At 42.5% G+C, this 23,668-nt stretch overlaps 1 protein-coding gene across 3 annotated transcripts in view; it reads right to left on the reverse strand.

Moving 5' to 3' along the window:
- Nucleotides 1-23,668, reverse strand: part of FOXO3 (forkhead box O3) — a 203,888-nt gene that overhangs the window by 48,128 nt on the left and 132,092 nt on the right. For 2 of the 3 annotated variants that reach the window (XM_074990779.1, XM_074990774.1), the window contains one exon: nt 2,190-7,077. The exons of the other annotated variant lie outside the window; for it this stretch is intronic. In XM_074990779.1, coding sequence (XP_074846880.1) covers nt 7,060-7,077 — 18 coding nt within the window. In that variant the 3' untranslated portion in view covers nt 2,190-7,059. Of the gene's footprint in view, nt 1-2,189; nt 7,078-23,668 lie in introns of those variants that run through there. 3 annotated transcript variants of the gene reach the window in all.

Genomic DNA, 23,668 nt, shown 5'->3' on the forward strand with positions numbered 1-23,668 from the left:
GGGACTGGGAGCTGGAGGTGTGAGTGATGGCAGTGGCGGGAGCTACAAATGGCTCCTTAAAGAGCCACATGTAGCTTGGAGCTGCCCAGACAGTGACCCTTGGAAAATCTAATGGCGACCCATGTTTGGGTCGTGACCCAAAGGTTGGGAATCCCTGAATTAGAGCCCTGAAACTGGACCCAAATCTAACAGGGGCTGACAAGTGTCAAGGGTGAACATAAAACAAGTGGGCCCTCTTGGGATTGGGTCAGCATTCCATCTCCTGCCCATAGGGATGGTATGATGGAGTCACAGTGTCTCTCATTCTACAACAGGCACACAGCACAGCAGTAGGTGGTGGCTTGCAGGAACAGGGCATGCACTTTGTGGTGCACCAACTCCACAGGCAGGAGGGACTGCATTGCTTTGGGTTGTGGACAGTGCCTTTTTTTTTTTTTTTTAAAGATAAAAGAGGAGTCGGTATTCAGCGTGGCTCACCATGGACCCTCCCCAGACAATCCCATGGCGGGGGCTCCTGAGGTGCTGGTACTCAGTACCAGAAAGTACCGGCACTAGTAGTGGGGGAGGGGGAAGATCAGGCTCAGATTGGGTGCTCTTGAGTTCAGATCACGCCTAAAAAGATCTCTATTGCCAATATTCTCACCTGGTATTTCTTACCATGTAGTGTTTGTCAAGCTTTCCTCCCTGACTACAGGGGGCTCATGGGACCGTGGAACTAATGGAATTTTGTTCTGCAGAAGTCAAGGGAGGTTTATTGGTTTCTGGAAGGCAACCAGAGGGAGAATGGAAGCAGGCTGTACCAGGAAGGAGAGGAGATAGGGTCAGAGATATCCATACATATCTCATAGAGCTGGAAGGGACCTCAAAAGGTCATTGAGTCCAGTTCCCTGTCCTCCCAGCAGGACCAAGCACCATCCCAGACAATTTTTTTAATTTATCTATTTGCCCCAGACCCCTAAATGGCTCCCTCGAGGACTGAGCTCACAACCCTGGGTTTACAAGGCCAATGTTCAAACCACTGGATTTGTTGTTTAGCTAATTCACCTGACGCTGGGGCTTGGAGAGGGAGAGACAGTGCATATGAGCAGCACGATCTGCAGCCTCAGGATTGTAATAGTGGCCAAAGAAGAGCTTTGATGCCATTTCTCCCTAAACTCTGCACAATATTCCTACCCTGCTTTCTGATGCAGAAGTCAGGATTCAGTTTCATATGTATTAGAATCCCGGGACCCCAAATCCTGAAGTTAGTGGATAAACTGGAATAAGGGACTTAATAAATGTGCCTCAGTTGGGGTTTAGCTGCATTTTTGGTGGGAATGAATTCCTGATTTCAGGGATTGGTACTGAGAATACCCTGCCCTACTCTCCTTAATGTTTCACCCTTGAGCCATATAATTTCTTCAGTATGAGCTTGGTCCAATACCCACTGGCTGTGGCACACTTGGCCAAAACTTTGAAATGGTCATGCAAATGGCCATTCTGAAGATTACTAATGAGGCGCTGAATTGAATATTCAGCGCCTCATTAGCATTAGGACACTTCTGGCCTTGGTGCAACGTGCACGGCTTGGCATGGCTACATGGAGGTCCTCTTCTAAACAACCTCACACATTTTGAAATCCCCTTATCCCTCTCTGCTGGGAAGAACAAGGGGATTCCGAAATGTGTGGGGTCCTTTCGAAAAGGACTCTCATGTAGCCGCGCTGAGTGAGTTCGAAAGCAGTGCTTTTGAAGTGCCATGGCCAGAAGCATCCTAATGCTAATGAGGCACTGAATATTCAGTTCAGTGCCTCATTAGTAATCTTCTAAATGGCCATTTGCATGGCCATTTCAAAGTTTTGGCCAAGTGTGCCACAGCCAGTGGGTATTGGACCAAGCTCATACTGAAGAAATTATATGGCTCAAGGGTGAAACATTAAGGAGAGTAGGGCAGGGCATTCTCAGTACCAATCCCTGAAATCGGGAATTCATTCCCACCAAAAATGCAGCTAAACCCCAGCCACTGAAGCCTATGGAGATAAGCATTCTCATTGACTTTACTGGGCTTTGAATCAGCTCTACCCAAGTACATTAAACAAAAACCCAGTGTATTTAGATACATTTAGAATTTATTTTCCCTCCAGATTTCTTATTTTACATGTATGCAATGTAATAAAATAAAATGACAAAAATAAAGCAGCACATTCAATATAGAGATCCATTATGCTTTATTTACATGCGGCACCATCTCTTTTACAAACTAGATTACAATTTAAAATGGAATACACAAGGCAACATCTAGTAACACCAAGTGGAGTAAGCACTGCATCACTACTTCATTTGGAAAGGGGAATATTTTAAAATCAAACTTCTTTCCAATCTTTGTGTAGTAAGGTAGCATATTCATCCAGGACAGCACCTAGTTTAAAAAATCCTCTGTAAGAATGCAACATCAAAAGTGCAAGAAAGCCCAAATTAAAAGTATACACTATTCAGTTCTTCTGTATGTAAAGACAGCCATGCATAAAGGCTGTGGATATAATATTTTTTTCCAATTTATATGGCTTGACATGGTGAAATAAAAACAGATAAAACAATCTTACAGATACTGTATACATGTTATTTTCCAATCATGCAACTTTTTTAAAAAAAAAAGTTGAACATGGGAAGCCAAAACATACAATCGTTTCTTCTCTATTAACTAAATGCATCTGGTCCTCCGGCACATGTGTTGGCATTTCCAGTGTACGTTATGTATTAAAACAATTATAGGAGACTGATTGCCAAGCAATGACATGGTTTTAGAGTAATATATGCCCTAACATTTAGCTTTGTAAAGCAGTAGTACAAATATTTTTTGAGTTAGGTAGTGGCCTATTAACCAGCTATTCATATGTGAAGATAGTTCACAAAAGAAATTAAATAAAGGCAGAAACATGCTGTCGTCTAAACTGCATAAGCCTTACCTTTTTTGAGATTTTTTTTCTCAAACACAAAGTTTAAACAATAACCTGTTCATGTGTTCTGAGACTATCTGTCAGGTGTGTATTTTTGGGGGAGGAGAGATTTTAATGCTCAAAAATATTCCTGAATCCATATTTTGGCACCTAAATAAGCCAACAGATTTTCAAAGGTGCTCAGTTCTCAAGACTGATACAGCATCTTCTAAGAGATGCGACAGTGCAACACACCTGAAAATTGGAGTACTTTTTATGTGCCTAAATATGCATTTAGTTCTGGAATTTTCTGAAGGGTCTAAATGAATGAGGCACCCTATTCCCACTGAAAGGCAATGAAAGCAGAGTATCTAATTCCCTTACACCCCTTGACAATTCCAGGCTTCGGTGCTTAAATTTGGATACGTAAGTGTGAAAATGTTGGCTACCAAATTTAGCAATAGAAAAGTCATGTAAGTTTTTCTAGTTTATCCCTTTCTGGTTAGTGCAGGTTTTTTTCTCCAACTCTAGGGACCCAAACCTGCACTGCAGAAGCCAAGGAGAGTTTTGTCACTGATTTCAGTGGGAGTAAGATTAGGCCCTTTATTTACATGTGCTTTCATTCTGATTTGTTTGTAACTTTTCTGCCATTGTTTGGATGTCTCTGAACCAACTGGTGTTTCTTCATTTTCTAAAAAAAGGGGACCATATTTTGTAAATCTGGAGTAACTCCATGGATTTTCTGGGAGTCGTGCTGCATTAACAATGTCTGGGCCAGTAAGTACATGCAAACAAACAGTTTTTCCCTTTCCTTAGGCATATCAGTTCCATACCAGGAAAAAATAAAATTGCTCATCTTTGTCATCATTGTCATAATGTCAAAACAGAACTTTGCTTGATGTTAACAAAGGACACTAATGACTTGATCTTGCAATCCTTATACAGACCAGCCCATTTAATGGGAGCTTTCATCCACACAGACTGAAGCATTGGGTGTATCTCACTATGTGTAACTTTGAGCGATGGGGCAAATTCTGGTCACTGGCATAAACCTGTCCTCCACAATGAGTACAACTGACTCTGCCTGCAATGTCAGAGCTGCAGGAGTTGAATATCTGACGGTGTGGAGCTCACCTCCAGTATTTGCTGTACAGAAGAAATTTGGGGATAAGGCAGGGTTGGTGGATCTGCTTCTACATGGATCAGATGACCTTTCCCTGTGCTAAAGCTATTCCTGCCCTTATGCTGGAGAACCAGCCGTGGAATGGCCTGGAGAAGAAGATTCCTTGTTTCTGCTCCAAAGAAGATCCCTAGGGCAGAGCCCAAGTGGTTGGGTTATGCATCAGGGAGAGACAGTGCTGTAAATCTGGGGTAACTCATTGCATCCGTTCATCCAGATTTACATTATTGTGACTGAGAGCAGAATCTCTCAGTACTTTTTGTTATCCTACTCTAAAAAGTGGACCAAATTTTCTGCTGGCATTGAGCCACTGAAGTTGTACCAGCAGCCGGGTCGGTCCAGTATTTCTCCAAAAAATGAAATTAAAATAGGTGTAGTCAGTAAATATAGATGGTAGGTAGCTGTATAATATAATTCTGTCCTACCCTCGCATTTGTAATCCACCAGAAACTAGGCCTTGTGAAAGGGAGAATCTGCTGCTTGCTCTGCACAGTGCAACAATGTATGTCCTCAGGCAGACAATAGATAGTGCAATAAAATGTCACACCAGAAATAAACGCAAAACCCAGTTTGTACCAGAATACTTGTGCACGGCCCTCCTATTAGTCCAGGAGTAAGACCTGAAGATTAAAAAGTGTCAATCAACAAGCACAATACCACAGAAGACAAAGAAAGAAAAACACCCTCAGTTTAATTCACATTTAATGATGTACCAAAAACCTGACAGGTACTGTTATACAAGCCAAATACAGTGAAGGTTTGCCATAAAGCTCTTTGCTAACTTTGGTAGAAGGTGGCTGCATGTGGACTCCTGTAAGTGAGCCGACCCCTAGAACAGATGACTGCTGTAAACCATTGTCGTACTGGGTAGCTAGCTTCCTGAAATATCACCTCACATGGGGAGACCAAGAATGTGCATCACTAATTCTGATAAAGAAAATACAATAAACTAGTCCCTGCCATTGACAAATAGACCACCTTAATTTAAAAAAAAATTGTTTCATTTAATGAAAATGATAAACTCTCAGCTGCTTGATATGCTACAGGTCTACTATAACCACAACTGCACAGAGTTTACATATTCAGTAAAGGGCAGGATGAAATCAACAGGTTCATCTATAAAATAGAACAGCACAAGCATGAGGAGGTTACAATACCAAACAAAACTTCCGTCACACGAGGAGCTGTTATTTCACCAATATAACTTCAGGGAACTGGAAAGTAAGGAACAAAATGGGGCCCACAAATCCGCGCGCGCGTGTGTGTGTGTGTGCGCGTTCATGTGTGGTGGTGGCGAAAGGGAGTCACTCCACATTGCATGGTACGTTTGTCAAGTGGGAACTCATGCACTGAACCTTTGGGTTAAAATGCTAGTTTGTTTTCCTAACATCCATGCATAATGATCCTTTTCTGTACATAATAAAATATATTTATATATTTATATGCATAATGCTTTTATGCAAAGAAAAAAAGTCTTCGTATATCACTTTGGAGAAGTATGTATACACTGTCCTATTCAGAGCTTCTTCATACCACGTTCTTATGTACCATTGGTGTTTCCTCCTCCTTTTTTATCGCCCACCCACCCACAAAATAGAAATAAAAAGTAATCAAGCTTTCCAGATTATAGAGAAGATCTATACAGCAGCACCATACCTTGTATTCATTATTCATTCATTGTTATTCATTTTTACAAAAGAAACCCATATAAGCAAAACATATAAAACTGCCTTGTCTTTCAGTGTCATTTATCTCATTACAACCTAAGCTTCTATGAAAAGCTGTTTGTATAGTATTACTTTCTTGCCTTTCACTCTACAGTTTCTTCTTTCAGATTGGATTACGCATAGGGAGAAGGAAAATATAACCAAGGATATGTATGTAAGAAAAAAATCACTGATGTAATATCTTGCCTTGCAGCGATCCTCATTTGAACCTCTGATGACTCTACTGTAAATCACTGTTGATGCATGTACTGGTATGTTATTTTTTCTGCAACGTCACATATTTTACTTCCATTTCCTTTTTAACCCATATCCTTACAAGTGGTTACATTCAACTTGTTTGGCAACGGGTGGACAGCTCGTCTTATTACTCGTTTTAAGATCAACCAGTTTCCAGACTGTGGAGGCAGACTAACGCTATTCGCCACAACCATTAAGGGTGTCTCTGCTAATATAACATGATAGGTGAGACTGAGCAAATCAAAGCAGGTCCTGAATTAGTCAACACTATGAAATGGCACTCTAACTCAGTCCTTACCAGCACTGGACACAACTTGCTAGTTTCTCTTGTATTATAGTCAACTTCAGTTTGATGTTTATGAAAAACAGGGCATGTACCATTAAACTTAAGAAAAGGTTTGGAAAAAAAATAAAAAAAACAAACAAAACCCGCAAACCACCTCTCTCTGGACTTCTGTCAGTTGCTTCTTGTAACGAACGCTACATACTCAGGTAGTGCTGATGTCTGAAGCTATGTTGGGTAATGGTAATTAGTATAGTCTTTCATTGTTCATACAGATGCACCAGGAGAGAAAGAGAAAATGGTTAAAACATCTTAAAAAAAACAAACTGAAAGTTACAGGGGACAGATGGGGAACACCCCCCGTCCCACCAAAATAGAAGTGAACTTAAAATATCCCATAAACCATTAATATATTGAAACACCACATACTGATTGACAAATAACTATAGTGAAGGCTACACAGTGTGTTCTCAACAGGATGGTGCTGGACATTGTCTCCTCAGTAGGTGTTTGACCATCCCATAAAAGGAAGATTTTGCATACTTTAGAGTGAGTTCAATTCCAAAAAAAAGGAGGCTCTTCGCTTGGGTAAGGGGCCCATTAACAGTCTCTGCTTCATTAGGAAAATAATGCAGGGTTCACAAAGATCATAAGCTGTAAACGGTATCACTGTCCACTTGCTGACAGCAGATTTGGCAAAAGGTTCTCTCTTTAGGTCTCATGTCAGTTTAAGGGCCTGGATAGGAAGAAGGAACAAAAGAAAAGAAAATGAGATTATTAGATTTGAAAAAATAACCCACCTGACACCAACAGACAACATTAACCATTGGGAACCAGAAGCTTGGAGCTCTCCTACAAGAAACACGGTGCACTGTGTAATACCCCTCAACAGCAAGCAAAGGCTGGCATCTGGCATGGAAGCATTACTATGCAATTGTTTACAGTTTTAGCAGCTCCCCCCACCCCCGCTAAAGAACTCTATGGATCAAGTCCGAATGACAGAAACCTGATCAGGAGCTAGTGTGAGCGAGACAAATTTACCAGCAGAAGTTGGCTCAATGAAAGGTATTACCTCATCCACTTCTTCCCTCTACCATGCTAGGACAAACACGGCTACAATAACACTGCAAGAAACCTAATAAATCTTCTACAAATTCAATATATTTCTAGACGGATGATAGAAGGATCTACACAGAGCCTGTCCATTCCTCTCTACCCTCTGTTGTGGGCCTTTCCAATGTCATGAGAGGGCTGGAGACAACTTCTGACTGAGACAGAGTGTAACTACCACTCCAGGCATCAGCTAGAACAGGGGTGTGCAACTGGGGGCACATGCCACTTTGTTAGGGAGGCACAGCACGATCAGCCCGCCCACACCCCCCACTGCTTCTGCTGTGCCGCTGGGCCTCTACCACTGTGTCAGAGAGCTTGTGATGCAGTGGAAGGCGCGAGAGAAAGAAGAGCTGATCATGCTAGGTCAATCAGGGAGAGGGAGAGGGCACACCTGTGATGCCTGACCCACTGCTGGGCTGAGGCAGCTGGTTCCCAGCAGTGGGGGCCGGGCTGGGGTGCCCTGGTGCAGCACTTGGGCTCTTCTCATGGCACCGCAGCTGTCAGGCCCCATAGCACTTCCCTCCTCCCCCAGGAGGAGCCACCACTAGCCCAGCCCCTGAGCCCCCAGCCAGCGCGCACCACCACCCCCATCCTTTCCTAGGGTCCTCTGACAGATTGGGGTGGGGGGTGGTTAATTGCAGGGCCGAAAAGGGGAATAGGGCCTAAAAATTTGCTCACCCATGAGCTAGAAGATACTGCCAAAGAAAAACCACAAGTTGTTTCCTTCCTCCCTGGAACTGAAGGCGCAGCCCCCACAGTACTTCTGGCCTTTTCTGGTACTCAGAGCAATAAACTAAAACTCATGCCATGTTCCTCGATCTCCTACAAGGCACAACATGCCACCATTAGACCAACTGGCTACCCCCCGCAAATTTAATGCTAATCAAAACCATTAGGAGCCACATCCTCAGTTACAGCTGAGGAGTATGCAGAGCTAGCTGGGGTTCAGGGCTAATCCTCAAGTATAAATTACACAGATGGGTCCTAAATTAGATTTTGGAAAAGACCTGTAGGTCATTGTGAAGATCTCAATGAAAACCTCTACTCATAGTGCTGCTGTGGTTAAAAAACGAATAGAAACTTAGGCTATATAAAGAATGAGACAGAAAATAATATAGACAATATTCTAAAGTCATTATACTAATGGATGGTATGCTATCACCTACCATGTGGTGTTCAGTTATGGTCATCCCATCTATATGAAACTGCAGAGTAATTACGTTTGTGAGAACAAGAAACTAAAGTAACTGAAAAAAACCCAAGAAAAGACCAGTTTGGACTAGCATTAACCCTGTACTGATGGGAGAGGAGAGCTCACATGGCAGTGAGAGATGAATACGTACGAATATGAAAATATAACAAAAAGTTATCAATACGTCTCTGTAGGGAGGTAGAAGCTGTATTGTCTGATGCTGAAGGTTATGGTGATGACATCATCCTAATCTGCTTCCCACTCGTGAAAACTGATCACTACTCACTGTGTGTTTTGCCTTAAGAAATACTGGCTAGACTCAGCTGCTGAGTAAGTGAACCCTAATCCAACTATTCAGAGAAAGAAGAGGAAAATACTTAGACGTATGGGGAGAATTTTATATAGATGGAGGCAGAAAAACCATGTCAGTGTAGGGAACACGAAGGGATACAATAAAGGTATATAAAATGAGGACTGGTACAGGTAAAGTAGATAATTTTCAACGCTGGTGGGGGTCATATTTTAAAGGTATTTAGGCATGTAATGATGCAGTGAGATTTTAAAAAACAGCAAGGTGCCTATATGCATTGTTAGGAGCCTAAATGCTTTTAAAAATCTAACTTTAGGTGACTCCTGGAAAGTGGATTTAGGGTCACATAGATGCCTTTGAAAATTTACTCACAAATTATTTTGTGTTTTGTATCATAAAAGAATGGGGCAGTCAATGAAACTGAAAGACAGTACAATTAAAACGAATATAAGGAAATGTTTTTTCCTCTCTGAAACATCTGGCCTTAGTCACTATCAGACAGGAGAACAGACTAGATGGACCACTCCTCCGACTTGGTCTGATCTAGTCCCACTACATTCCTTATTATCAGGGTAGGAATTACATAAAGGAGATGAACCAATGGATCAGAATGTCGTCATCAATTGACTGCCTCTGGCTGCTAGATTATTCTGAAACCTCCACCCTCTAAGATACCAGATACTGATCCTCTGACAACATTTTACTAAACCCACCTACTCTTATATACCTTTCTCAATGCCTGAGAAATTTAATTCTGCCTGTTGACTACTGGAGCAAGAGAATGACAGCTGCTCCCTGTACCATAACAGGAAAACTTTATTCTGAATGTCTGGCAAAGCAGATGCATTGTTGTTTCACTCAATCAAAAATTGGCTTTATCCTTAAAGATAGGTTTTTTTAGGCAGGCTATATCTGATGAAGAAGGGGGTATCTGTTTGAATAAACATATTGTTTTTTTTCTTTTTTAAAGAGTAAATCAATGTCTGCCATTCAGTCATTTGGCTGGCTAGCAAGGATTGGATTTCGGAAACGTACGATGATGCCATAACAAGGTCATATGATGAGAGTAAGTCAAGTGTGGTACCTCACAATATAATTTGAACAGTGATTTATATAGTACAATAAGTACACACTCTTTTCTGGGTCATACACCTACACTTTTTGCTAGTCCCTTGGTACTGATGGCAGGGTCAGATTAACATGTTGTGGGTATGGCGCTAAACATATTTGTGGGCTGCCATGTAGCCACTATCAGCCCCTTCTGATCATGGGCCTGGTGTGGCAGTGCTATAGTACACCTGGTACTGAGTCTCAGAGGCATATTGCATTTTGATCGCACACCTCTGCGTGATTGCGTGTCCTGCTATATGCAACTTCCTCAGATTTCTCATTGAGTCAGACACCCCTGTGAGGTTATCAGTGTCCACAGTGAGCAGAACTTCCATAGTGATCAGGGGAAACTCATCAAAAATGTCTCTATTCCCTCATCCAGATGTTCTATAGCCATGTCTCCAGGACCTCCCTATTTCACCAGTGACTGTATGTGGTCCTGGGCTCAGGTCAATAAAGTTCCACAGAGAGCAGGTTCTGACAAATCCCTACCCCAGCACCCCATCGTCCCTTTGGAGTGAGACACCGGCAAACACCATTTCCCCAAAACTGAGCATGAGCCCCTGGGAACCTCAAGTCACCTGCTTTTCTCCATCGGTTCCCAGCTGCATGCTAGTCGCCACCACCATGCTTGGTTCCCTTCTATCTTACACATGCTTCCCTAGTCAGTGGAGACTGTAAGCCTGACATGCTTCCTCTCTCCCTGCTCCCCTTGACTCTCCTACTGGAGACCACTATTCCTTGAGGTTAACTCGTTTCTTTCTCTGCTCCTAGTTTAACAGCCTTAGTAATCACAGAGCTATCGGCAGCTTATCTGGCTACAGCCACGGCACTAATTGCCTGAGCCTTAGAGAGCTGCAGCTGCTAGCCCTGAAAAGGGTGGCAATTCCAAGGCTGAGCATTCTTGAACCTTGCAATGCAGCACTCGGGACTCTAAATGCTCAGTGCCGGCCCTGGACAGCTGAAGACGCTACAGTTCAGCACCTTCCTCTATGTCACAGCTTTAGGTACCTGAGATACCCACCACCTGCAGTAGGGGCTCCCAATTCCCACCTGCCCCTCAGCTAGCATGGTCATGCACAAAGTGCAGCTTGAATGATTTTGGAGGCTGGGGTGCCAGGGTGGTCCACTCCCTGAGCAGCAGCTTTGCAATAAATTTACACTGCCTCCCTCTGCTATGGGATTAGGACCTTATGAAGAGTGGAGTTAACCTGTGAATAACCAGTTCTGCCCAGAGCCTGCTGAAGGGAGAGTCTTTTCATAGAAGCAAAGGACGCATTCTAGACTCTGGGAGCAAAGTGCTTTCTGTGCTACACTGGTTTATTATTGTAACAGGAGGATCTTATGTTACCGAGTGAATAATCAACACCCCCTGCAGCAGTTAACTTTTTCTGAGAGGCCTCCCACCCAATTACTCAGTAGAAACCTGCTTAGTTTACAAGAGCTGAAACAAGTAGGTAGTATGGTTACACAAGGAGGGCACTTCGGAATTCAGTAGGAATTTTGGAAGTATGGAGGACACAGGACTGGTGCCTGTATGATTACAGAACTGCACTAAGCGGAACAGTTTTCAGTTTGTGTGACTGGAGAATATCTGGATACATCTTATAAAACTGTTCCAAACAAGGAGGAAAAGTTGAGGAGATTCTGTTATTCTTCTGTTCTACCCTTTGTTTCTACAGGAAAAATCACAAGTGCAATATTGCCGTCTCCTTTTTAAAAGAAGAAAGCTAAAAAAGGCCTGGCAATGGCAGTTGAAAGTAGCAACTCCAGTCCCAGTTAGCTCTGGGCAGATACCTGCATTTGTTGCTCAATTTTACCCTACTTTTTCTACAACACATTGCAGTGGATCAGTATTTGATTTTGCAGATACGACGTAACAGCAGTCTAAATTAAACTTGCGCACTCCTGTTCAAATCTAGATGGCAGGTGCTAGATTCCCCAAGTATTAGATAAATCTGGAAAGGAAACACCACCTTCTGCTTCCATAGGTGTGGAAATTGAGTCAAATCCTCTTGCATGCCTCGTATTGTAACTAAAGCTGCCCAGGCCCTCGAGTAGAGCTGTCTCTCCCTTACTTATCTCACTAACCTCTCCTGGTAGGTTTCAAGCACCTCCCTGCTAGGCTTCAGACAGAGGTTCTGCCCAGAGCCTGATGAAGGGAGAGTCTTTTCATAGAAGCAAAGGACGCATTCTAGACTCTGGGAGCAAAGTGCTTTCTGTACTACACTGCTTTATTATTGTAACAGGTTTACTACTGTATTGTCCATTCAACACACACAATTTTGTCGTTGGGGGCAGCCAGTCGAGGCCACCAGCATCCTAATCTGGTCTGGGGAATTCTTCTGAGGGTGAGCTCTGGGCAAAAGCCTTCTATCTTTGGCCATACATGTTCCCCACTCACAGCACCAGCCCCTTCTGGCAGCCAACTCTCCATGCACAGCGAGTGCTCTGCATGGGTCTCATAGTTTCTCTGCTCCCTTTCCTGTTGGTAGGTCTCACAGCTTTCCTTCCTCCCTCTCCTTCCCTCCCAGTGTTCCCTGTAAGCTGAGTGCTTGGGCTGCTACCCAGGAGAGCTTCAGGTGCCACCCAGTTGATTCGCAGAGCACCCACTGTGGGCAGCACGTGCTCTTAATGGCGGTGCACGTCCACACATGCCTTGATGCACATTTCAAACTTTATTCAGTCCACGCATGGAAAACATTAGAGGGAACACCCACCCCTGTCCTTCTCTGGGGCCTGCTTCCCAGGCCAGGAGCAAGCTATGGAACTACAGCTCCCAGGGTACCTTGGGCTTTCAGCTCCCATCATGCTCTGCAGGTTCCCACTGCACTACCACAATGAGGAGGAAGGGAGAAATAAGAGCCCCTTCTGAGCAAGGGTCCAGTGCTCTGGGGCAATTGGCACCATGATAAATCACTACTAATTGGTGGGTGTGGAAGCCATCACCTTCTGCAAATGTTAATTGGTTACAGGAGAAAGACTCACTCCCTATTTAGCAGAGCATTTAAGCATATGTAAAAGATCCCATTGACTTCAAAAAGGAAAAGATCAGCATGTACATAAGTGCGCTACTGAATCAGCTCTTGACTGAGTCAGTCTTTACATTAAAATGATCTAAAAATTAAGTTAGTACGAGAGAGTAGGAACAAAGGAGAAAATATTAGGCACAGAAAACCACACATCAAATTTTTGTATTTTACACCAGGAAATACTTTTCTGATGCTACCAACAAGTATTGGGCAATACAAAGAATGGCTCAAGTGAGCCTTAGGAAAGAGACAGTGTTAAATAAGAGATCTATGCAGCTATAACAGGGGTCTGCAATCTGCAGCTCCAGAGCCACTTGCAGCTCTTTAAGGACTTCTTTGTGGCTCCCCATGCTATACCTGCACAGCAAAAAAGAAAAAAAAAAAAAAAAAAAATCCTCCTAATTATTTTTGATAAACAGTGACCATCTAAAAGCACAACACTGAAATACTCATATCTAAATAGCAAACAATATGGGATCTCGAAACGTTGCCTAACTCCCCCTTTAATATATGCAGTGCACTGTGGGATAGGATTCTGTATCTGTGTTTTGACCGTGTTGCTAATGAAGTCTTGATTTGAAAAGGAAGCTTGTGGCATTCCAGCTGTGAAGGGCAACATGCATTTTAAGAAAGAAAACTTTAATTAAAAGAGAAGTAAAATTGGCATAATTAAAATAGGTTTGGGAGTGAAAGTCAGGAAGACAATGGTACAAACGCACATGTAAAGAGTGAGGAAACAGAATATGTAAACAGTTTGCAAGTGTCCTTCAGTACATACGGGTTGCATTATAAATCATTGTGCGCGTGCTGTTCTTAAAATAAGGGTTACCAAAAGTATGGTTAGATGTTATTTACTAAGGACCATCTCATATCCACATGCATTACAGCTCTTGAATTACTGAGTTCTTTTACCAAATTCAAAACAATAGCTCATCTTGCTGACCCCTGAGCTAACCTAAGTGTCTGTCTGCTCTGTCACTAAAAAAGAGAAAGTAACAGGCAGTTGGCAATCCCACTGGGTAGGCATGAAGCCCAGGCCATGTCAGAAAAGCATGCCCAGAAACATAGCCAGCAGCTCACTGGGCACCAGCCAGTGCAGGTGCAGCACTGCCTAAATGTGAGGCTGAACATATCCATGTGGGCATGACTTCTTCATGCACAGGGGACATTGATTGTTCTGTCCTTCAGCCCACAATTGCTCTCGGCAGGCCTGTTCTTTTCTTCTCACCTCACCCCATCTGTGAGAAGTCCTAACCCTCTGCTCAACAGGCACTGCAGTCCAACTCCAGTCAATCGGTCAGGGACCAGGGGGAATCCCCAACGGAGAATCACAGAAGTTTGCTACAGAGGTACAATCTCTGGAGACAAGCTGTCTGATCTTTCAATGAGGCCCCAGTGGCCTTTCCAGCCCCCCCATTTCCCAGTCCTTATTAGTAATTAAAGCTGAAATGTGAAAAGATGTAACCAATGAAAGAAGTCTAATGTTGTTAGGGCACAGCAGCTGAAGAAAAGGTCGAAAATGGGCTGGACTTTGGGGCAGGGATAGAGGTTAGGTGGGCAGTAGGCCTGGGTAGCAGATCTCTCAGCTGAACTCCTGCCTACTTGTCCACAGCCCATTCAATTCTCTGGTTCCTATGGGTAGGTGGACTCCCTACTTACATAGGCTTAACAAAGCTTCAAATAGGGAGCACAAGTGGCTTGAGCATTGGCCTGCTAAACCCAGGGTTGTGAGCTCAATCCTTGAGGAGGCCATTTAGCAATCTGAGGCAAATAGATTTAAAAAAAAAATCGGTCAGGGATGGTGCTTGATCCTACCAAGAGGGCAGGGGACTGGATTCTATGACCTCCCAAAGTCCCTTACAGCTCTAATGAGATGCGTATCTCCATATATTATTATCTGAATGTTTCCTATGCAAAGAGAAAATTCAATTATTCTTTGAGAGGATTCTGTGATAAATCTGGAGACTAAATTGAACCAGTGAAGTGTGACATGGAGGGATTTCAGTCTGACTGTTGGTCTAAACCTCAGTGCACCCTTGACTATGGAGATAATACCACCAAAACTGTGACACAAACACACATGGATGCACCTGTACTAAATGCAGAACCAGCAAAAGTACGTGCAGCAGCTTTGTTAGTAATAGCTTTGATTTTGGCCCACTGCACACAGAAGACCACAATAAAAGAGAGGGTCCCTGGCTTTTTCCAAAGTGGTGTGTAACATGTGCCAAACTGGAATTTGTATGTGCATGTATGCAAGATTATAAAAGTGATGGCCATTTAAAAAATGCTTAACTGTATATTCATTTGATCTAGGATACCTCAAGACTATTTTGCATGTATGCAAGATTATAAAAGTGATGGCCATTTAAAAAATGCTTAACTGTATATTCATTTGATCTAGGATACCTCAAGACTATTTTCTGTTTTGTAATACACAACTAACATTCTGAATCCTAGATAATGGCTCTGTTAATTCCATGAGGCAAAGTTACAAGGTAATCAAACAATCGATCAATCAATGAATCAAATGCTTCTGTATTTTCAATTCATTTAACCTGCAAACAAATGTGAAGTGAGCAGGGGCACCCTGGCGCACAGCTCTGGCATCAGCTGGCTGAGCTGTGACAAAAGCCAGCAAGGAGCTATTTAAAGAGCTGCCAGGGACCCAGGGTTGAGACAGGACAGTATCTGTAATAAATTTAAGTTACTTTCATCCTTGCCTGCAAATGACTGTGTGGCAGACAATACATTCCTTCTCCTTTGCTCTTATTTGCCTTAGCTTGCTCCTGCCCCCCAGTTGTGAACCAGTACTCTTGGAATACTTTGTGACCTGAGATGGGATTTCCCCCCAAGCAACAATATTTAATTTACCACTATATAATGTCATTCCACCAGTGTTAGGTTGGAATTAAGTCCTCCAAGCCCTGATCTCAACTCAGGTACCCAAAGGGAAACTCTGAAGCATTACCTCATGCAGACTGCCTTTCCCCTTCCATTCCCACTGGTATTCATTATGTTTCACTGGAAACTTCTTCAGAATAGAAAGGTGATACAATCATGTCCCCCAAGTGTAAGGCACAGCAAATGTTCTCCTGCGGCAACTGGATGTGACGTGAGTTTACCAGGAGGGTAACCATAACGATCAGTAATGCAATCTTCGTAAAAGGAGAGTTCTAAGGATCTTGAAATAATTATGATGTTGGAATTGGACTTCCTGGAACTAGAACAGATGAACATTTCCTGTGCCAGAAATTAGCAACTTTCTAATTCATCTGTGTGGTTAACTAGGGGGCCTTTATAGTGAGAATGTCACAATGTATAGGCCTCCATTACAGACATTAGTACCTTCAGGGGCTATTTCTATCTTGGGTAGATCATTACAATAAATGCTGTATAAGTGATCTTCCCAGAGAAGGGTGGAGGGAGACACCTGATCAGTGATCACCAGACCAGTCTGAGTTAAGTAACAAATACTCGGCACCTTTACAGCACTTTGAGATTTTAAAGTACTTTTAATTAACTGGATATTACAGTACCCTGTGAAGTAGTCAAGGATCAACATGCCCATTTGACAGATGAGGAAACTGAGACACAGACAGGATAGATAACTTGTCCCTGGTTACACAGTGACTGGAACAGTTGGTAAAAGAAACAAGCAATTATGGAAGCAATCATGTTTTTGGCCCTGATACTGAATTACTTAGTTCAATGGTGTTTTGCAATTGATCCCAACAGGAGCAGAATCAAGTAATTTACAGATAATTCAGAATCATACATGCTACTATGAACGTGCCATTGCATTGTGGTCAGTAAAACAAAAACAAACGAACAAACAAACAAACCACCTTCGTAAAACAAAACTGGTGTGTGAATTTTTGCATATGTAGATAACGCAGTATGAAGTTATGTTTGATTTCCAGCAGAAGTGTGGTAATTTTTTAAATTATTTCTTAGAGCCATGACATCTTCTATACTGGCCTGCTCAGAAAGTTTTAAGGACAGGACATCATGTCTCTATGATGTCAGAGCAGTCTTTGATCTTACAATTCCATGGGCACAACTCTGCCTTTTCCCCCACAGAACTACATAGTGGCAGAGCAGTGGTATCAACTGTGGGTGAAATCTTGGCACCATTGTTCCTAGTAATTTTTTTCCATCCATGGATAGAATACATTTTCTTACGTGCACCGAGGCATGTGTGGATGTGCACCACCAAAAGAAACTAAGCCTTGCTATGTGTGGAAGAAGAAGGGGTATCGTTGTGATTTTATAATGTAGAGGGAAGGATTTTACTTACACTTTTGTATCTGAAAAGCAAATTCTACTTTCGCAGTGAGAGGGTAAAATGTATCTTGGTGACAGCAGAACTAGACACAGTGAATTTTGAATTATATTGCAAAAGACACATGAAACTGACTCTTCCTTACTCCGCGTGCATTTGCTGAGAACTTGTTTTCCCTCTGTCAGATTAAGGTAGTGAGCATCTCTTTAACTGGGATCCTTCCTGCAGTACAAATTTCTCATTTTCTGCTGAAGTTAACTGAAAACAATGACAGGCCAATAAGCCAAGGAAAAATAACTGATGGTAATATGGTAGAGGAAAGGTACAAACCTTACTACCACAAAATCCAGAGGGGGAGGCACTTAAAAGGAGAGAAGGTAAAGAGAAGGTTCTCCTACTACATCACATTTCTCTAGCCCTTCTAAAAATCGGTTACTTTTCTTTGAAAATCAGGAAAAGAAGATTTTTGGAGCATGGCAATGTAAGACATAAGACCAAAGAAAACATTAACCTTGAATGAAAATGTGCATAATGTTCTTCCTAGAATAATCTGGAATGGCATCTTTTTCTCGAAATTGATCTCAGACTTTGAGGGCTATGCTGTGCCCTCTGAGAAATGAGTTTAGTGCTCTCAGTCCAATTACCATTCAACAGATGTCCACCTCACACCCTCCACAAAAACTGCCACCCCAGTTGAAAGACCAACAATTAAATGCTCTGGGGGACCGAGGGCACAATTTATAGGTTTCCTTACGACATTCATTAGTGTAGCATCTGAGTGGGGAAGCTTGAACTGCTGCTGTCTGTGCTGCACCTATCTGTGAACATAATGAACAAAAGATTTCAGCCTCCAAAACTGTCAATTCGTCACCTTAAGCACAGGATTCACATGAAAAAGCGTTTTAAAGAAAGAATGCTCTTGGCCTTCTCTCAGTTGGTTGACCTCGTGTTTCTAAAATGAACCTCTCTGTGTTTGATTCTTTAAGAAAATTGTGCTTTTTAAAGGATTATTTTAAAAGGCACAATGTTTTTTAAAAGAAATCAACCTATAACTATCACAGTTATTAGGCACTAAGACATCTGAGAACAACTGCTAACCCACAGGGCAAAACAATCACTATAGCCCATTCACATGAAAAAGAAAATTTGCAAAGACTCATTTTGGAATAAAATCTTAATGCCGTTGATTAAAAAAAGGGGGTGGGGGAAGCACTGGGGAGACCAGCCGATGCAGGCTGTTCTAAAAATATCAGTTTATGCTGTCATCTGGTGAGAGTATGTCATCGTGTCATCTTCGCATCTGCAGGGACGACAAGTTTCTACAAATCACTGCTCTTTAATTGCATGACAAAAACACACTGTATTAAAAAATAAAATACAATCAATAAAAACAAAACAAGTCAAGAAAAAAAGAAAACAGTCCTGTTGTACACCAGAATGTTTACGGTTATTTGGTTGTCTTTTTACAACTCTATTCTAAGGAGGGGATGTTGTTTTTAATAGATATTTTTTCTTAGTTAATGAAAACAAAAACAAAAAAGCAAAATCCAACCCACCACCAGATAAACCAACCAAGCAATTCCAGAAGTAGTGAACTATTCAGTCTGAAAGCAGAATCCAATGCACCTGGACTGATTTACTTACTCCCCAGTTAGGCTAAAGGAAGGGCAACTCGTTCTTTTAAAGGGGGAGGCAGCTGCAGGTGGTTGTTGCCAGAGGAGCACACTGTGGGGAGTAAAAAAGTTCCTGCCGGGCTGTGACTGCAACATCAACTCAAATATTAACCCACTAACAGTAAGCCAGAAGTACTTTAGGTGCTACCCCTCCCCTTCTATCTCTCTGTCAACCTTTAGGGTATATAAAGAATACTAATCTTGAACTTGTTCCTGCCATGAACGCAGGGGACTGGACCTGATGACCCCTTGAGGTTCCTTCCAATCCTGATTCTATGTTTCTCTCTCTTTTCTTCCTCCCATCTGTAAATGGCCCACCCAAACAAGTCTGAAGCTCCCTAAGGCCCTGATGATGCAAAGGGATACAGAAAGTCCATGGAAATCTATGTTTGCAGGCATTTAAGGTTCACCAGCACAAAATCCCACTGACTTCCTAGATTTCTAGCTAGGTCAGACCCTGACCAACCAACAGGGACAACAGTGACATAGCCTTTATGCAATGTGCATATAGACATATGTGACACACACTATATGCACAAAGTTGAAGAATAGAAGCAAAGCCATGTTTCCTCTCTTTCACAGTTGGGAACCTGGTTAGCAAAGTTAGGTGTCACCTGCAACAATAGAACATATAAACATTTTTCAGACCTAAGTGTGATTTGTCCAAGTCAATGGTATTCAATGAAGGAATGGCATTATCTTATCCATCTAACAGTCAGTATTTGAGAAAAGTTTCCTGAAGGATGAAGAAACTGATAGCACAGTTGAAAAATAAGAACACTTTGCACCCCTTAATGTCAATGATTTTTTTAACAAATAAATGCACTGAATGTGATAATAAGCACCCAATCTGCAATGTACTGAACTTCTCCAGTGCAGTCCCAAATGTCAGTTGGAATCAAAGGCATTTCTAGCAGGTAATGAGTGTGCTGAAACACTACAGGAACATGCCTTATTCTGCCTTTACTGAAGACACTGCTGTGGCAATGTATTGGCTTTCAAACTTGGATATAAACTTGTCATTAAGAATAAATTTGGGGCCTTAATCATGAAATATGCGCTGCTAGCTCAGGCCCATGTACTCCGCTAAATGCTTGTTTGCTTGGTACTGGCCTACGTGTGGGGATTTCTAAAGCTCACTAACGTCTTGTACACTCATTGGTCCACATATCCCCCTATGGGGGTGAACTAAAGGTTCCCTAGTGCGCTTTAACACAGTACTGTTTCAAATCACGCTATGTTAAAGCACACCACCAGCATCTATATAGACCAATTAAGATGAAAGACGTTCATATGCTTAAGCAATCACAGTCCCAAAGTGCACGTTGCTCAACCCACTCATCTACCCACTGAAGTCAACAAGAGTTTTTGTGGGCTGCATGGTCCAAATGAGAGGATACCACAAGAGCCAAAGTACCTCAAAATTCCACCGAACAAAATAGTTTATCTCATCCTGTGTGCTCCAAATCAACTTAATCTACGTGCACTTGTGCTAATGAGAAAAATGTCCTGCTATCAGTCACTGCTCTGTAATGAAAATGAAACCAAACCTTATTTAATTGTTTATTTCTAAAATACTGCCGTCATTAAACATGGAAATGAAATTTAATGTTCAAACAGGTCAAATCCACACTGGCTAATTAAGTTGCAGTTTTAGAGAAAATGAGCTAGTTTCTAATCTCACCCAAGCAATGTATATTGGCATCAAATATCTCCGTAATACTATAGTGATCAGCACTTCAGAAAAGTTAATAGGTAAACTGGCAAACATTTACAAAATATCCCATTGATGACGTGAAGTAGAAATCAGAGTCCATTATACATCTGAAAAATATGTAAATAGATATATTAGGACAAGATTTAGGCCCCTAATGGATTCTTTTTAGTCTTGTCTTTTTAAAAATGGAGACTTAATTTTACTCTCACGAAAAAGTCTGGCGTTACAAAGAAGTTAGAAAATATATCAGTCTTATATGCACTACTGGATAACGTTAATGGTTTCACTGGTTTCACAAACATTCGTGAAAAAGACAGTCCCACAAGTATTTCTGTGATTTCTTTCACATTGGCGTCTACGCTCAGAACATATTCCCTCTTCCAGTCAGCCAAGCTGCGAAACTCTCCTCATTCAAATACCCGCTTTAAGAGTCAATGTCCACATGTGAGAGGCTACCACTTATTATCATATCAGCTTACATTAAAAAAAACAAACAAAAACAAAAAACCTAATGACTGAATCAGATGGGACAAAGAGTAGCTGTCCTATCTTGTTGCTATAACCCACACAGCACTCTGTGCCACTTACTGGTTGCAATCCCCACTTGTAGTATCCTGTCGGGGATAGATCATGTCTTCTGTCAATGCTGTGAGATGACGACTACATCGTTGGCACTTGATAAATAATAATCATCTATACCAGGGCATTGTTGATTAAAACTCAGATCTGAATATAATTTAGATCAGAAAATCAGTGCATTGTAGATAGTGTCTTTTCAACCCCACAAAACTGCCTTGCAGTCTGGCAACCAGCAGGCCCAGGCCCAGAAATAATTTTTGTTGGTGTGTGAGTGCAACGCCAAGAATTTGGAAAGTGGTCCAGGGCTGCACTATTCCATGATATTAATGGAGGAACTGTAGGATCTGCGATGGAAGTTGGCTGCAGAAGGGAGGCTGGGACTGGGATGCAGGAGAGGGTGTGGGGTCTGGGAGGGAGTTTGGGTGAAGGAAGTGGTTGGGACCTGGGGTAGGGGCTGTGGTGCAAGAGGGGCTGCAGTACTCCTTCCTAGGGAGGTTCCTCCCACTCTGTATGTGTGAAAAAAAACAAATCAGGAATCCTGTAGTACCCTAAAAACTAACTAAAAGCCTTTAGCCAAAGGAGTGTCTGGAAGTCACCTACTACAGGACAGAACCAAAAAGGAAAACAACAGAACACCACAAGCTATCACGGAGACCCCCAGCTATAACCTGTCTAGTGCATCATTGACAATCTACAACCCATCTTGGAACGTGCTGCCTCATCCTCATAGACCTGCCCTACAGACAGCCTCCCAACCTGAAGCAAATACCAGCAGCCATACACTGCACCACAGAAACACTAATCCAGGAACGTAACCCTGCAACAAACCCCTTTGCCAACTCTGCACACGTCTATACAAGTGACACCATCACTGGACCTAACCACCTCAGCCGTACCATCAGGGGCTCATACACCCGCACATCTACTGATGTGATATATGCCATAATGTGCTAGCAATGCCCTTCTGCCATGTACATTAGCCAAACCAGACAGTCTCTGCACCAAAGGATAACTGGATACAAATCAGACAACAAAAAAGGTAACATACATACATCAATACACGCTTTAATATACACACTTTAATCTCCCTGGATGCTCAGTAATACATTTAAAAGTAGCCATTATTTTACAAAAAAATATCCTTCAATACCAGCCGACAAAGAGAACAGCAGAGCTGCAGTTCAATTGCAAATTTAACACAATTGTATCAGGACTGAATAAGGATTTAGCATGGTTCTCTCACTACAAAGGCAACTTTCTTCCTCTTTCTTTTCACACGTCCCTATCAACTGCTAAGAGTGAGCCACATCCACCCTGACTGAACGGTCCCCATTAACACTGGCCCTGCACTTGATAGGTAACTCTCTTCTTCTGCAAAGCCTCCCTCCCTCTGTGATTTCCATTCCATGCATCTGATTAAGTGTTTTTTACCCACAAAAGCTTACGCCCAAATAAATGTGTTGGTCTCTAAGATGCCACAGGACTCCTCATTGGTTTTTGGAGATACAGACTAACATAGCTTCCTCACTGAGGCTGTGGCCACACTTGGCCAAAACCTCGAAATGGCCATGCTAATGGCCAAATCAAAGAATACTAATGAGGCGCTGAATTGAATATTCAGTGACTCATTAGCATTAGCACGCTTCCAGCTGCGGTGCTTCAAAAGCGCCGCTTTCAAATGCTTGTGGCTCGGGGGGGCTACATGGGGGTCTGTACATTTCGAAACCCTTATTCCCTTCAACTGAGAGGAGAAAGAGGATTTCAAAATCTGCGGGCTTGAAAAGGACCCCCTTTTGAAAGGGACCCCCATGTAGCTGCGCTGAGCCACGAGCATTCGAAAGCGGCACTTGGCTGGAAGTGTGTGAATGCTAATGAGGCGCTGAATATTCAGTTCAGTGCCCCATTAGTATTCTTCGATTTGGCCATTAACACGGTCATTTTGAAGTTCTGGCCAACTGTGACCGCAGCCTGAGACTTGCTAACTTAATGAGTGACTACGTCTACTCTAGAGAGTTTTGTCAACAAAACAGAAGAAACGTCCGTGCAAAAAACGCATTCTCTTGACATACTTTTGACAGAACTCAACACTTTCATCGACAGCCTTCTGCCTCTCTGCCATGAGGCAGAATGCCTTTGTTGATAGAGTGTTGACAAAAAATAAGTGTGGATGCTCTGGGGGGCCCTTGTGTTGACAGAACAGTCCTCTATGGTGCTGGCTGGAAGGACACCCTGTCCACAGCAATCACAGCTCTATGCCTCCGGCCAGTCTTAAAGCTACATGGAGCCCCGGAAACCCTGTGGCAGGAAGCTGAGAGC

The sequence above is a fragment of the Carettochelys insculpta genome, chromosome 3 (genome assembly GCF_033958435.1).
Source record: "Carettochelys insculpta isolate YL-2023 chromosome 3, ASM3395843v1, whole genome shotgun sequence".
Lineage (NCBI taxonomy): Eukaryota > Metazoa > Chordata > Testudines > Carettochelyidae > Carettochelys > Carettochelys insculpta.